We start from the raw sequence: 15,312 nt of genomic DNA on the forward strand, positions 1-15,312 counted from the left end.
ACAATTGGATCTAAAAATCAAAATAAACTGATGAATAAAATAGAATCAGAGGCATGGAAACATGGAATAGACTGAGGAATCTTAGAGGGAAGGGGGTGGGGGAGTGGGAAATGATTAACCAAAGAACTTATATGCATATATGCATTACTTATAGACACTGACAAGACAGAGTGGTGAAGGCCAGGGGTGGGGCAGGAACCGGGTGGAGGGGGACAGTGGGGGGAAAAAGGGGGTACATCTGTAATACTCTCAACAATAAAGGCACACACACAAAAAAAGAATAAAACCAGAAGCTTGAAAAGAACAGTCTACACTACTACTAACAACATTGATGCATCTCAAATGCATTTTGACAAATGAAAGAAGTCAGATGCAAAAGGCGCCGACTGTGTGATCCCATTTGCACACACTCTGGAATGGGATAGCTCAGCATTGCCGGGCGCTGGTCCCGTGAGAGCAGTGGGGCTGAGTACAAAGAGACCTGAGATGAGGTCGATGGAAGTGTTCTGCACCTTGATTGGGTGACATGGTGACAGGCATTTGTCAAAACTAAAACTTTATACCAAAAGGGTCAGTTTTACTATCACTTGTACATTATATCAATAAATCTGGCTTTAAAAAAAACAAAGCAAACACAAATATCTTGTAGGATTGATGCAGATCACTATTTCCTGTGTGTGGAATAACATAGTGCTTTATCTTTCCCTGAAAGGTTGACAGATTTCGTATGTATTTACTGTGTATTTGTGTTCACTTAGTAACAGTTTCAAAGTCACATTTTTAGGTCATTAAGTATTTTACTTTTTCTATAAGTAGTAATTGTTTAAAAATTACTTGAAAGTTTTTAAATTTCATGGAATATATTGCATCTGTTTCATAGTATTTGTTTTCTGTATTAATCAGAATGCTACAAATAACAACAATAACACTCGACCTGGCTTAAACCATGGCGGCTTTTATTGGCTTCACCTCTGTGGTTATGGAATGGCTGCTCAGCATTGAAGCCTACATCGGTCCCTCATTTACATGGAGCAGCAAAGGGAGAGCGCTTTTTCCGTGGTTCTTCCTTTAAGAGTAGGGGACCTCCTCTTCCCTGCTGCTGGACACATTTCCTCATGTCTCCTTGTTTCCTGAACCAATCCCTGTGTACCCGTTATTGTTACACCAATCAGGGCCCCCCTTTAATCTGGGAGGACAGTGGTTACTTCCCCAAAAGAAAGGCTACCTAGTGGTGGTGAGTTACGTGAACCAAGTCTGGATACCATGAAGCAATTGGGGGAGGCCTAGCCAGTTTGGCTCAGTGGATAGAGTGTCGGCCTGCGGACCAAAGGGTCCTGGGTTCGATTCTGGTCAAGGGCATGTACCTTGGTTGCAGGCTCCTTTCCAGCCCAGGCCCTGGTCGGGGCACGTGCAAGAGGCAACCAGTCGATGTGTTTCTCGCACATTGATGTTTATCTCTGTCTTTCCTTCTTTCTTCCACTCTCTCTAAATATCAATGGAAAAATATACTTAAGTGAGGATTTTTTTTAAAAAATGGGGGGAAAAGGATACCAGGCAGGTAAGTAACAATGCTAGTGCTTTACCCTAAATTTATTAAGTTAAAAACAAAACCCTGACTAGTTGGGGGATTTGCTGACTACATAGTTGTTATTTCAGTATTTCTGAGACCACAAGTTATTTAAACAGCATTAGTTACTTTACCTAAAGACTTCACATAAAAATACCTCAGCTCAGTACTGCTGTAAGAAGCACTGGTCATTCCCCACATTAGAATAGATGCTGCCTATAAAACATAAGTAGTTGTCCTATATGTTGAATACAGCGAAGCATTCTTACAGCTTAATCATATTTTATACAGTTTAAAAATATAACATTTACACAAATTAAACCCTGGTTAAAACATACTTTGGTCTGTTTTGGTACGAGAGTTTTCACTAAACCTTTTATTATACTTAATATTCTCCTAGAGTGAAAGGGTATCTCAGAAAAGTAGGTAGAACTTTCTAAATAAAAAACATATTTTAGGTATAAAATATAAAATGCATTTTAATAGTACTAAGCCGAAGGGCTTGGATAGTTAAAGAAGGCTCCGTAGACAAGGGCTGGAAATTCAGCCGGCCATCGAAAGGAAGGTCAGTCTTAAACACCTACAGAGGTACAGCGAGAGCATGTGCCAGACAGAGGGGATAAAAGAAAGGTTTGGGGATGGCCGGGGACATGTTTGGATGAAGGTGGACAGATTAGTGTGTTTGGGGGAGAGTGTGCCTGTGAAGATACAGTGAGAGAGAAGTTTGAGGAAGTGACCAGGTTTGAACAACCCTGAATGGTACCCAGAATCTGGATTTTATCCTGTCATTGAGGAGAGGACTCTTGAAGGCTTCTCTTTCTGTGGAAAGTAGGGTTACCTGGGCAAAGCGGAGTTTTAGAAACACTCCTCATACGGCAGAAACAAGGTGGGTTAGAGCCAAAAATAGTGGAATCAGAGCATTTGGCAACTATCGATTGGCCTGGTCTTGAGTAAAACAGGGTAGCAGCGATGAAAACTTAAAGGATGAATGCTAAAGACATAAGAGCAGAGAGAGAGAGAGAGAGAGAGAGAGGAGAGAGAGAGAGAGAGAGAGAGAGAGAAATAAAAAGAAAGACATAATGGCATGAGAAGAGTTGGTAGCTGACTGGGTTTTGTGGTAGGGAACTAAGTTTAAAGTAATTCAAGATGCCAAAGACAGATAACCAGAAAGAGATGGCACTATTGCCAAGATGGTAAAGTTTGGAGATGGTGTTTTCCAGAAAAGATGAGTTTACTTTTACATTAACACTATGTCAAAGTGGTAATAAGTGTCCAACAATAGGTATGTGAAACTTAAAATATTTTATTGCGTGTCAATATTTTATTGAAGCATGTGGTAGACGCAGGAGATATTTAATAAGGAAAAAACTGTTCCCATCCTCATGGAACTAGCAGGGGTCTACACAGATATATTTAAGTAAATATCTGCCCTGGCCCATATGCCCAGTTGATTGGGCATGTCCAGTGCACCAAAACATTGCCAGTTTGATTCCCAGTCAGGGTACATGCCCAGGTTGCAGGTGCGATCCCTGGTGGGGGGTGTGCAGGAGGCAGCTGATCAGTGTTTCTCTTTCTCTCCCCCTCTCCTTTCCCTTTTTTCTAAAAATCAATGAAAATATATATTTCTTTAAAGAATTTGAGCCCTAGACGGTTTGGCTCAGTGGATAGAGCGTGGGCCTGTGAGCTGAAGGCTCGCAGGTTCACTTCCAGTCAAGGATATATGCCTGGGTTGTGGGCTCAATCCACAGTCGGGGGCATGCAGGAGGCAGCTGATCAATGATTCTCTCTCATCATTGACGTTTCAGTCATTCCCTTTCTCTTCCTCTCTGAAATCAATAAAAATATGTTTAAAAAAATAAAAGGAATGTGAAAGGAAAGAATTTGCCTGCCATGTATGTTCCCCTCTCCCTCAACTACCTATAAATCACCCATTCTCACTTCTGAAATTTAATGCCCCATTTCCCCTTTCTTCTTTAAAAATAATGAAGTGTGGGTTTAATTTTAAAATATGGATAAAAGGCCCTGGCCAGTGTGGCTCAGTTGGTTGGAGTATTATGCTGTATACCAAGAGGTGATGGTTCTATTCCAGGTCAGGGTACATACCTAGGTCGTGGGTTTGATCCCCAGTTGGTGTACATATGGAAGGCAACTGATTGATGTTTCTCTCTCTCTCAAAAAACAAAATGGGTAGAAGAAGGTAGGTGGCATAGGTGAAACAAGATTAACAATGAGTTGATGACTGTGGAATCTCCGCAGTGGACACATGGAGGTTCATTTCACTCTTTTCTTTTCTTTTATATATGACTAGAGGCCTGATGCATGCAATTCATGCAAGAGTAGGCCTTCCTTCCCCCAGCTGCTGGCACTGGCTTCCCGCTGTCACCCAGGACCCAGGCTTCCCTCCGGCCCCGACTTCGTCCGGAATGATGTCCAGTCTAATTAGCATATTGCCCTTTTATTATTTTAGATTGAAATTTTCTACAATGAAATGTTTTTTTGCAAGGGCAAAAAGTTTTGTGCATAAAGCTGACAATTAGAGAAGATGATCGAGAGAATGATGAAATCGTGTCCAAAGAGAGGTGGGGGAAAAACAAGAAAAGTATTGTGTCTGGGAACCGGAAAAGTTAAAAGATGTTTCAAGGCAAAGATGGGTGATAGTGTTAACTGACTGCTACAGGCATCACAGGAGAAGTTGTTACCGGCTCTAACTGGTGTGGTTCAGTTGGTTGGGTGTCACTGTGAACCTGGAGATTGCCACTTTGATTCTACACAAGGGCACATCCCCGGGTTCCGGGCTCAATCCCTAGCAGGGGGTGTGCAGGAGGCAGTTGATCGATGTTGCTCTCTCACATCGATGTTGCTGTCTTCTTCTCCCTTCTCTCTCTAAAAATCAATAAACTCTTCTCTTTTTTTTTAAATATATTTTATTGATTTTTTACAGAGAGGAAGGGAGAGAGATAGTTAGAAACATCGATGAGAGAGAAACATCGATCAGCTGCCTCCTGCACATCTCCTACTGGGGATGTGCCCGCAACCAAGGTACATGCCCCCGACCGGAACCGAACCTGGGACCCTTCAGTCCGCAGGCCGACACTCTGTCCACTGAGCCAAACCGGTTTTGGCTAAACTATTCTTTAATTTAAAAAAAGTTGTTACACATTATATCTAGCAAATTGCCCATTTCTAATTTTCTTACTTTCTGGTTGGATGTTCCTCGATGGCTGAAAGGAATTGGGTACTTGAGAAGCTTGAGAAAACTGTTCTAATCAAACCTTTCAATGAAGAGTTTATTACTTGAGAAATATTGTCCAAGCTTTATTTCCTAATATGTGCATATCTTTTCTATTTGTAGGAGACAAATGAGCAAAAACTTCACAACATAGCCAATGAGCTGTTGCTTACGGAAAGAGCTTACGTCAACCGACTTGACCTCTTAGATCAGGTAATATTTTCCATTTCAGAATTATTTTAATCTTCGGCACTATACATTACTTTAACTTAACAATTAAAGTTTTTAGAAACTACAGAGAAGGACCTGACCATTTTTGGCCAGTGAAAGGAAATTTATAACATTTCTAGGCTTACCAGTGAATTCATTGGGTATAAAGTGTTATACTTCATAAAGATCAGACTGACGGACTTTCCATACAAGTCACAAGTGTCTTTTATCCATGTTTTTCAACCCTAAACACTAGTCTTGACCATTATTGTGATTCTCTATGCTATGTTTCTATGATAATATAAATGAGAGATTGTGATTCTGATGTGATACTAACACAGGGGTGGGCAAACTTTTTGACTGGAGGGCCACAATGGGTTCTTAAACTGGACCGGAGGGCCAGAACAAAAGCATGGATGGAGTGTTTGTGTGAACTAATATAAATTCAAAGTAAACATCATTACATAAAAGGGTACGGTCTTTTTTTTCAATAGTTTTATTCATTTCAAATGGGCCCGATCCGGCCCGCGGGCCGTAGTTTGCCCACGGCTGTACATGAATATATCACTGATTCTGTTTGGCTTGTTTGCTGTTCAGTCTTATGAGCATGACCTGAGTGGCTGCAGTCATAGGGCCAGAACGGATATTGAGAGTTCACTTGCTCAGCCTTGTAGGAAATGTTTAATACAGTGACTGATGTAAAGTTGCACAGTCAGTATTTGTTGAATATGTGAGTCTACTTTATCACATTTTGTACTTTCATCCTGGTAGAGCCTTGAGTGTTATTTCAGATACACATTTGCAAAGAAAGTTATTTTTTTCTCCCGGTATTTCTTTATTTTTATTTATTTATATTTTAATTGAATTTATTGGGGGTAACACTGCTTAATAAAATTACATAGGTTTCAGGTGTACAGTTCTGTAAGGCATCATCTGTGTATTGTATGGTGTGTTCACCACCCCAAGTCAAGTCTTCTTCTATCACCATTTACCCACCTCCCCTTTATCCTTTCCTATCCCCTCCCCCACACACACACCCCTTTTTCCTCTGGTAATCCCCATACTGTTGTTTGTGTTTAAGAGGTTTATTTTTGTGTGTGTGTGGTTTTTTGTTTGTTTTGTTTTGTTTTTGCTTAACCTTTCGCCAATCCCTCTCCCCTCTGACAGCTGTCACTTTGTATCTATGAGTCTATTTCTATTTTGTTTGTTAGTTTATTTTGGTCATTTGATTCCATGTACAAATAAAATCATATAGTACTTGTCTTTTTCTGACTGTCTTATTTCACTTAGCATAATACTCACCAGATCCATCCATTCTATTGCAAAAAGTAAGATTTCCTTCTTTTTTTATAGCCAAGTAGTATTCCACTGTGTAAATGTACCACAGCTTTTTTATCCACTCATCTACTAATGGGCATTTGGGCTGCTTTCAAATCTTGGCTATTATAAATAATGCTGCAATGAACATAGAGGTACATATATTCTTTCAAATTAGTTTTGGGTTTTTTAGTGCTGGGTCATAAGGCAGTTCCATTTTTAATTTTTTGAAGTAACTCCATATTGGTTTCCACAGTGGCTGCACCAAGCTTCATTCCAGCAAACAGTGCACGAGGGTTCTCTTTTTGCCAGAACTTCACCAACACTTGTTGATTTATTGATGATAGCCATTCTGACAGGGTTGAGGTGATACCTCAGTGTGGTTCTAATTTGCATTTATCTGATGACTAGTGACATTGAGCATCTTTTCATATGTCTCTTTGGAGAAGTGTCTATTCAGGTCCTTTGGCCATTTTTTAATTGGATTGTTTTGGGGGGAGGTTTGGTGTTGAGTTGTATAAGTTCTCTATAAATTTTGGATATTAACCCCTTATCTCAGTGGTTCTAAACCTTCCTAATGCCGTGACCCTTTAATACAGTTCCTCATGTTGTGGTGACCCCCAACCATAAAATTATTTTCATTGCTACTTCATAACTGTAATTTTGCTACTGTTATGAATTGTAATGTAAATATATGATATGCAGGATGTATTTTCATTGTTACAAATTAAACATAATTAAAGAATAGTGATTAATCACAAAAATAATATGTAATTATATATGTGTTTTCCAATGGTCTTAGGCGACCCGTGTGAAAGGGTTGTTTGACCCCCAAAGGGGTCGCGACCCACAGGTTAAGAACCGCTGCCTTATTGGATGTACTATTGGTGAATATGCTCTCCCACTCAGTGGTTTGTTTTTTATTTTGCTGATGGTTTCCTTTCCTGTGCAAAAACTTTTTAGCTTGATGTAGTCCTATTTGTTTATTTTTTCTGTTTCCCTGCCCAAGGAGATATATCAGAAAAAATATTGCTAAGAGAAATATCCGAGATTTTACTGTCTATATTTTCTTCTAGGATTTTATGGTTTCAAGTCTAACATCCAAGTCTTTAATTTATTTTGAGTTTATTCTTGTGTGTGGTGTGAGAAGGTGGTCTAGTTTCTTTTTTCTTTTTCTTTTTTTTTTTTTTTTTGCATGTGTCTGTCCAGTTTTCAATATTATTGAATAGACTATCTTTACCCCATGGTATGTTCTTGCCTCTTTTGTCAAATATTAATTGACCAGAAAGATGTGGGTTTATTTATGGGCTCTCTGTTCTGGTCCATTGGTCTATAAGTCTACCTTGCTGTTTTGATTACTATGGCCTTGTATTATAGTCTGATATCCGGTATTGTGATTCCTCCAACTTTGTTCTAATTTCTCAAGATTGCTGTGGTTATTTGAGGTCCTTTGTGGTTCCATATAAATATTTGTTCTAATTCTGTGAAAACATTTTAAAATGTATTGTAAGAGTAACTATTGAAAACTAAGGTCTCTCAATCCTGCTTCAGTGATAAAAGAACAAGATAATTGGTAGATTGTCTGCTAATACAGACTCCTCTTATTAGAAGAGAGAGTTGCCATGCTTGAGCGTTGGTTGGAAGAAGAATTGTCCTCTTCTGCCATTGGAAAACTGGAACTTCATGGGAGCAGGTCGTCCTTTGCATGCTCCCTCTCATTAGTTCCTAGAGTTCCTGTTACAGTGAGCCCCCAGGGGCCGAATTAACGCTGTGTTCTTTGAAATAATGAGTTTGCAACTCAGGTATTACTTTCCAAAGAATTTCTCCATGTCAATCAAGTTATTTTGAGTTTGTATCTTTGAAACAACTTTTTTCTTCATGGGGATCACAGACCTGAAACTTTGAGTTACTCCCATAAGGGAGATATTTCTTTTTTAAAAATCGGATGTGTCCTCCACCTTTTTTCCCCAGCCACATTAGCTTGTTCAGCTATTGTTGCTGACGATAGAGAAGTTTAGACTCTTAATTACTACAGTATCCTATCTATTGGAGTCTCTAGGGACATAATTTTGTGTTCTTTTTGCCTTAAGAAAATGCAGTGGAGGGGAATTTAGAAAATTAACAACCATCTGGACATTATGAAGGACCAGACCTCCTTCTGCCTACATTTAACAGAATGGCAAGGGTATAGTAGCCCTAGTGGAGTATAGCTAAGATTGCAGATTTTTTTTTTTTTGTCTTTATGACACCTATTATTATCCATATGCAGGAGAAGATTTTTTTGTCCTCATACCAGTGTTTCAAGTTTTGCGTCATTTTTTACTAAAAAGCAGGAAAACATTAGAGAACTGAAATATTTTTTTTCATCCACTGACCAGTTATTTATTAAGTACCTTTTCTTCTTTAGAAACTAAATTATGATGTCTTCCCTCCCCAAGTTATGTAGTTTTAATAGAAAAAAAGAGACATATGCCAACAACTGACAATACCAGTAAAGACAATATGTAGTAAAGGACATAAAAATCATTCAGAACATAAACAGGAGTGGAAAATGCCACAATTATGAGGTATATGTAAAGTTTTTGATGTTTTTTTAAAAAAAATCTCTTAATTCTACTTATGGATTCGAAGGGTAAATTCTGTTAACCTCAGTTGGAAATTCTCTGGCACAAAAAAGGTTAACATCCCACAAAAAGAGGCAAAGTTTCCTAATTCTAATTCCTGGTTCTTCTTAACCAAAGTACATACTCAGTCCTGTAGTTCAAAAATGATTGATTTCTTGAACCATGAACTTTTCCATTTATTCAACAAAAAGTTGTTAAAGAACCTACTATGTGCATAGCACAGTGCCAGGTGGTAAGCCAATAAATTTGAAGTAATGTTTGCTCTATTCTCTTATTCAGGTATTTTATTGCAAACTATTGGAAGAGGCCAATCGAGGCTCATTTCCAGCAGAGATGGTGAATAAAATCTTTTCTAATATTTCATCAATAAATGCCTTCCATAGTAAATTCCTATTGCCAGAACTGGAGAAGCGAATGCAAGAATGGTAAGGAGTAGATAGCAAATGATATGTCTAAGGCAGTCATACTAGATGTTGTGTTATTCAGCTTTTAAATTGAAATACTATGTTACACAGAGCTTTAGCCAAATATTTGGGCTAAATTTTTATGCTATAGACCAGAGGTCCTCAAACTTTTTAACAATGGGCCAGTTCACTGTCCCTCAGAGCGTTGGAGAGCCGGACTATAGTTTGAAAAAAAACTATGAACAAATTCCTATGCACACTGCACATATCTTATTTTGAAGTAAAAAAACAAAACGGGAACACATACAATATTTGTATTTGCATGTGGCCCGTGGGCCGTAGTTTGAGGACCCCTACTATAGACCAATAATAGAAGGTGAACGTTTTCAACTTTAGTTAAAAAGGTTTCATCTCTGCTCTTCAAACTGTTTTTACTAGTGAAGATACAATGTTATGAGTTATATGGAGCTTGAAGATTTTCTTAGTATCGCTTTTTACTATTTCCTTCCTAAACTTCGTTTAATTCTCTACCTTCCTTCATTCTCTACCAATCTCATAGCAGAGTGAATCTGATTAAGTATAGGGTGTGTGTAGAGAGGTGATTACTTCTTTTGAAGTCCTGTTAATTCACTCATTCTATAAGAAATCTTAATGACTTGTTTCTATATTTTATACAGGGAAACTACTCCTAGAATTGGTGACATCCTCCAGAAATTGGCACCATTCCTTAAGATGTATGGAGAATACGTGAAAGGATTTGATAACGCAGTGGAATTGGTTAAAAACATGACAGAGCGTATTCCCCAGTTCAAATCAGTAGTTGAAGAAATCCAGGTAATATGACCCTTTTGTGTAAGGCTATGCAGCAGTTGTTCTGTCCAAATCATAAAGTTTCTAGATATAAAATTTAGATTGTGATATCTGTTTGAGATACCTAGCCAAATTCCTTCAACTTTGAATTATGTAAAAACCATCTTTGCAAAATTAAAATATTGAGCATAGGCCATGTGTTGAGCAGTAAATTCTCCATTTGCTTTTGAGAGCAAGAGAGTGCTTTTATTAGGGTCCCTGTAAATTACAAAGTGAATTCCCATTTAGTTCTGTGCCTCTCTTGTTTTCTTTCAGAGGTTGAAATGTTGAAATGAATAGAAGTGAATATAAAGAACTAGAGGCCTGGTGCACAAAATTTGTGCGGGGGGGGGGGGGGCGGGGACCCTCAGCCCAGCCTGCACCCTCTCCAATCCAGGACCCCTTGGGGGATGTCCGACTGCCGGTTTAGGCCTGATCCAGTCGGACATCCCTCTTACAATCCAAGACCACTGGCTCCTAACTGTTCACCTGCCTGCCCGCCTGATTGCCCCTAACTGGCCCCCCTGCCAGCCTGATCATCCCTAACCGCCTCTGCCTGCTGACCTGATCGCTCCTAACCGCCCCTCCCACCGGCCTGGTTGCCGCCAACGGCGTCCCCTGCCAGCCTGGTCACCCTTCACTGCGCCCCCTGCCGGCCTGGTCACCCCACACAGCCTGCTGTTCAGTCGTTTGGTCATCCCTCACTAACCCCCCTGCCTGCCTGGTTGCTCCACTCAGCCTGTTTGGTCATCCATTCGGTTGTTTCAGATGTGATGGCCCCTGGCTCATTATATATATAGATTGTGGTTATAGTTTTTCTCTCATTGATATTTCTGTCTCCCTCCCTCTCTCTTTAAAATCAATAAGAACATTGTTTAAAAAGAATGATTGTTATAAATTCTGATGTTTTAGAAATATAATTATTCTGGATTTTTTTGTGACTTTATATGATTAAAAAAATTTTTTTTCAATTTTTTGTGACACCTGAATAATACATTTTAATAATACCATAGTAATTTCTATTTGATTCTCTAGTCGAAGTTGTTAATAACTATTCTGTGCCAAAGTTTAAATATTTTTTAAAAAATTCTTTAGATCACATATGTTTCTGGGGTTGGGAATTCTGTGCCCCTTGACTGCTCTCTTTTGTGTTTCCTCTTCTCTGTGTTTGCCTGGCGATACTGTATCTAAGGTGCTTACCATGGAGCTTGTTGCATAATAAGTGCTCACTGCATGATGCTGGTGATGGTGGTCATTATTTTACCAAATCAGAAATCTGTCTCTACAATGTCTGTCATCTCCATATTATGAGGGAATGATGAGACTGTGAAAGGCGCAGTGGATTGAGAATCAGCTAACCTAATTTAGAATCCTCATCTGCCACTTACAATCATTTTACCTCAGAAAGCTGTCCTAACTCTCCTGAGCCACAGTTTCTTTATATACAAATTTTGGGATCAGTAATATTTTCTCGTGTGTGTGTGTGTGTGTGTAATATGTTTGTTAGAGAAAGTCAAAAGAGATCACTAAACTTATAAGAATATTTATTTATTTATATTATTTTAAAAAATATATTTTATTGATTTTTTACAGAGAGGAAGGGAGAGGGATAGAGAGTTAGAAACATCAATGAGAGAGATACATCGATCAGCTGCCTCCTGGACACTCCCCACCGGGGGGTTGTGCCCGCAACCAAGGTACATGCCCTTGACTGGAATCGAACCTGGGACCCTTCAGTCCGCAGGCTGACGCTCAATCCACCAAGCCAAATCAGTTAGGGCACATTAATATTTATTAAGCAAAGCCATTACCCCTCAGCTTCCACGCTAATTTCAGACTCTTTTTACATTTCCTAGTCTACAATAATGACTTCCAAATTAGCTTCCCCACATCTTCCTAAAGCCATATTGCAGTAGGTTGATCTTAGCAGACCTCTAACGATATCACTCCCCTGCATGAAAACCTGAAACAATACTACACTCAGTTTGACATTATTACACCAGATTACCACTTCTTCTTCATCCTGTTTCCATACAAATATATTATTTGCTAACAAAACTCCATTGTTCCCTTTTATTGACCATGTTTCATGCCCCACTGCCTTGGGCTTGTTCTCCAAGGTCCCTCTATCTTCATTTGCCTCCTGGTTTCCTAGGGTGCCTTCCCACCCAAAGCCTGCCCTCATCCAAGTTCAGGTTAAATGTTCCTTTCTCTGCGAAGCCTTTGGTTTCTTATTTGCTTTTTTTTTTTTTTAATTGCTAACCGTGTCTTAATGTGACTTGTATAACCTTGCCTTAATCATGCTATGAGTTGAATAAATATGTTAAGAAGATTCATGCTTTGTTTAATATGAACAAGAACACATCTTACTTTTCAAGGAATCTTTTCCCTTTCTTATGTCAACAGCTTATTGAAAACAAATGCTATAGACTCGATTTCACCCAGGAAAAAAAAAATCTATTTAAGGAGTTTGGTTTCTAATGGAAAAGAATGCCATGACCTAATGAAAAATGGAAAAATTTTGACAGATAATGAAATGATCAGATCTTGTCATTCTGTGTAGAGTCTTTTTTAAGTTCAAAGGAAATGATGTTTGTGGTGGCCTTATTATAAAATAGTTTCTGCTGAGTCCAAAATCATTTAATAAAATTTTTCTTAGTGAAGCTCATTAAATAGTAGATGCTTCTTTTGAAAATCTCTGTAGTATGATTTAATAATATGACCTCACACAGACTTGTAATGACTCATTGAAGTGGTTGCCAGCAATCTGGAATTTTCCTGCTTAAAATGCTGCCTGATTTTCCTTTCTGTTCTTACCCTTGGTTGGTGGTCCTCAAACTGCAATGGAAGAATCAGGGATTCCAATGCACATGCCCAGGCCCTAACCTCAAAAATCATAGTTTCATAGATTCGGATGGGGTTTAAAATTCCTATTTTTATTAGTACCGCAGTTATATCTAATGCAGATGATACATAGACTGTATTTTGTAGGGAGATACTGCCCTTGATGAAAGCTCTGTATTACATTTTTCAACTAGCTAACCTAATTTTTAAATCTTCCTTTACAAACCTTTCTAATTACAGAAACAGAAGGTCTGTGGGAACTTGACCTTGCAGCACCACATGCTGGAGCCTGTTCAGCGGATTCCTCGGTACGAGATGCTCCTGAAGGACTACCTGCGGAAATTGCCCCCTGACTCTCCAGACTGGAATGATGCGAAAAGTAAATGCATTCCCCGCTCTTTTCCATTATGGGATAATGTAGTGGCCAAGCAGCTTTGTGATTCCAACGCAAGATATAGGTCTGATAGGCACTTCAGGAAAATATTGGTGCCAGGAAATAATCTCACTGGATATTGTTAACAGCACCTCAATTAGGCAAGCACTTTAGAGCAATGCAAATCACATTTCTCTTGCTGGTTTCTCATTAATCATTAACTCTGAAATATAAAACTATAGTCTTAAAGTCCTGGCCCATTTGGCTCAGTAGTTAGAGCGTTGGCCTGCGGACCATAGGGTTGTGGGTGTGATTTCCTGTCCAGGGCTCGTACCTGGGTTGCAGGTTTGATACCCGGCCTAGAACTTGGAGCCTGCGGGAGGCAACTAATCAATGTGTCTCTCTCACATCGATGTCTCTCTCTTTCTCCCCCCCCCCCTTCCTCCCACTCTCTCTAAAAATCAATGGGAAAAATGTCCTAGGGAGAGAATTAACAAAACAAGCAAACAAACTATAGTCTTAGAGACATCTGGGATTGCAATACACAATTACCTTCTCACAGGAAGAATACAACTATCGGAATTACTAGTGCTGCTGGTTAATTAGATAGATTGATGCATACCGAGAAAGATGAGATGGCATTTATTATCTCAAAATAACCTAAGTAGTGTTGGCTTTACCTGTTCAGAAGAGAAAATGATACTATATACTGTCAGTTAACATTTTCCTGTGAGAAAACGTTATTCCTGTTCTGCTAGTTGTCTTTTATTTTATAGAAGACTTGTCATGTATGTCTAAATGAAAGGCTTTCTTTAAAGCTTAAAGGTTTCAATAATGTTACTTTCTTGTGTACTTTAAAAAAAATCTATTAGTGCCCTAGCCAGCTTGGCTCAGTGGATAGAGCAGGGGTCCTCAAACTTTTTAAACAGGGGGCCAGTTCACTGTCCCTCAGACCGTTGGAGGGCCGGACTATAGTTTAAAAAAAAACTATGAACAAATTCCTATGCACACTGCACATATCTTATTTTGAAGTAAAAAAACAAAACGGGAACACATACAATATTTGTATTTGCATGTGGCCCGCGGGCCATAGTTTCAGGACCCCTGGGATAGAGCATCAGCCTGCAGACTGAAGGGTCGCGGGTTTGATTCTGGTCGGGGGCACATGCCTGGGTTGTGGGCTCGATCCCCAGTGGGGGGCATGTAGGAGGCAGCCGATCAACGATTCTCTCCCATCATTGATGTTTCTATCTCTCCCTCCCTTTCCCTTCCTCTCTGAAATCAATAAAAATATATTTTTTAAAAATCTATTAGCTGTGAAAGTAAGAATGAAAGTTAAGAAATAGAATTGGGTTTGTATTCAAAAAGTATTAACAATACGGTGTATAATCTTAAAGTATTGCTACTTCCTCTAATAATTTCTTGTCTTCCATTATAAGTGTGCCTTGATAAGAAATGAGGATCACAAAACACAATCTTTGGTCTAGGAGCCTGGGTATTTTTTTTGAACACAGGCTCTGATTTGATTCTCCCACCATCCAAGTGAGTCAGTGACCGCAGGAACTTCTCTTCTCCCCTTTCTCCCTCTTCCATTTAGAACTTTCCTGACGTGCTGTCTTTCACTTTTTATTTCATCTCCACTTTCCACACATCTGGCCTGAGTTATTGGTGTTAGTGGCAGAACTGGTGGTGGGGCTGGAGGTGGGAGTTACCACTGCTACTCAAATTGGTCTCCTGGGCAATGGCCCCAGCCTGTCTTGCTTTGTTTCCCTGTCTCATGGATTCTGTGTGGAATGCACAGAATTGCCCGTATCTGCATAATTCTCCAGAATGTAAATAAAATTCAGTTTCTTCTATACTTAAAGACTCTGACTTCCTCTTATGTGCTAATGTCA

The 15,312-nt window shown here is 39.2% G+C and overlaps 1 protein-coding gene across 6 annotated transcripts in view; it reads left to right on the forward strand.

The window, feature by feature from the left end:
• The window catches only part of FGD4 (FYVE, RhoGEF and PH domain containing 4), a 231,223-nt gene that overhangs the window by 188,372 nt on the left and 27,539 nt on the right, over window positions 1-15,312 (forward strand). For 2 of the 6 annotated variants that reach the window (XM_059682520.1, XM_059682521.1), the window contains exons 5-8: window positions 4,920-5,009; window positions 9,227-9,372; window positions 10,029-10,185; window positions 13,285-13,423. In XM_059682520.1, the coding sequence (XP_059538503.1) occupies window positions 4,920-5,009; window positions 9,227-9,372; window positions 10,029-10,185; window positions 13,285-13,423 (532 nt within the window). Of the gene's footprint in view, window positions 1-4,919; window positions 5,010-9,226; window positions 9,373-10,028; window positions 10,186-13,284; window positions 13,424-15,312 lie in introns of those variants that run through there. The other 4 variants (XM_059682522.1, XM_059682524.1, XM_059682523.1 and 1 more) reach the window with 4 other exon arrangements.

This window comes from Myotis daubentonii, chromosome 2 (assembly GCF_963259705.1).
Source record: "Myotis daubentonii chromosome 2, mMyoDau2.1, whole genome shotgun sequence".
Lineage (NCBI taxonomy): Eukaryota > Metazoa > Chordata > Mammalia > Chiroptera > Vespertilionidae > Myotis > Myotis daubentonii.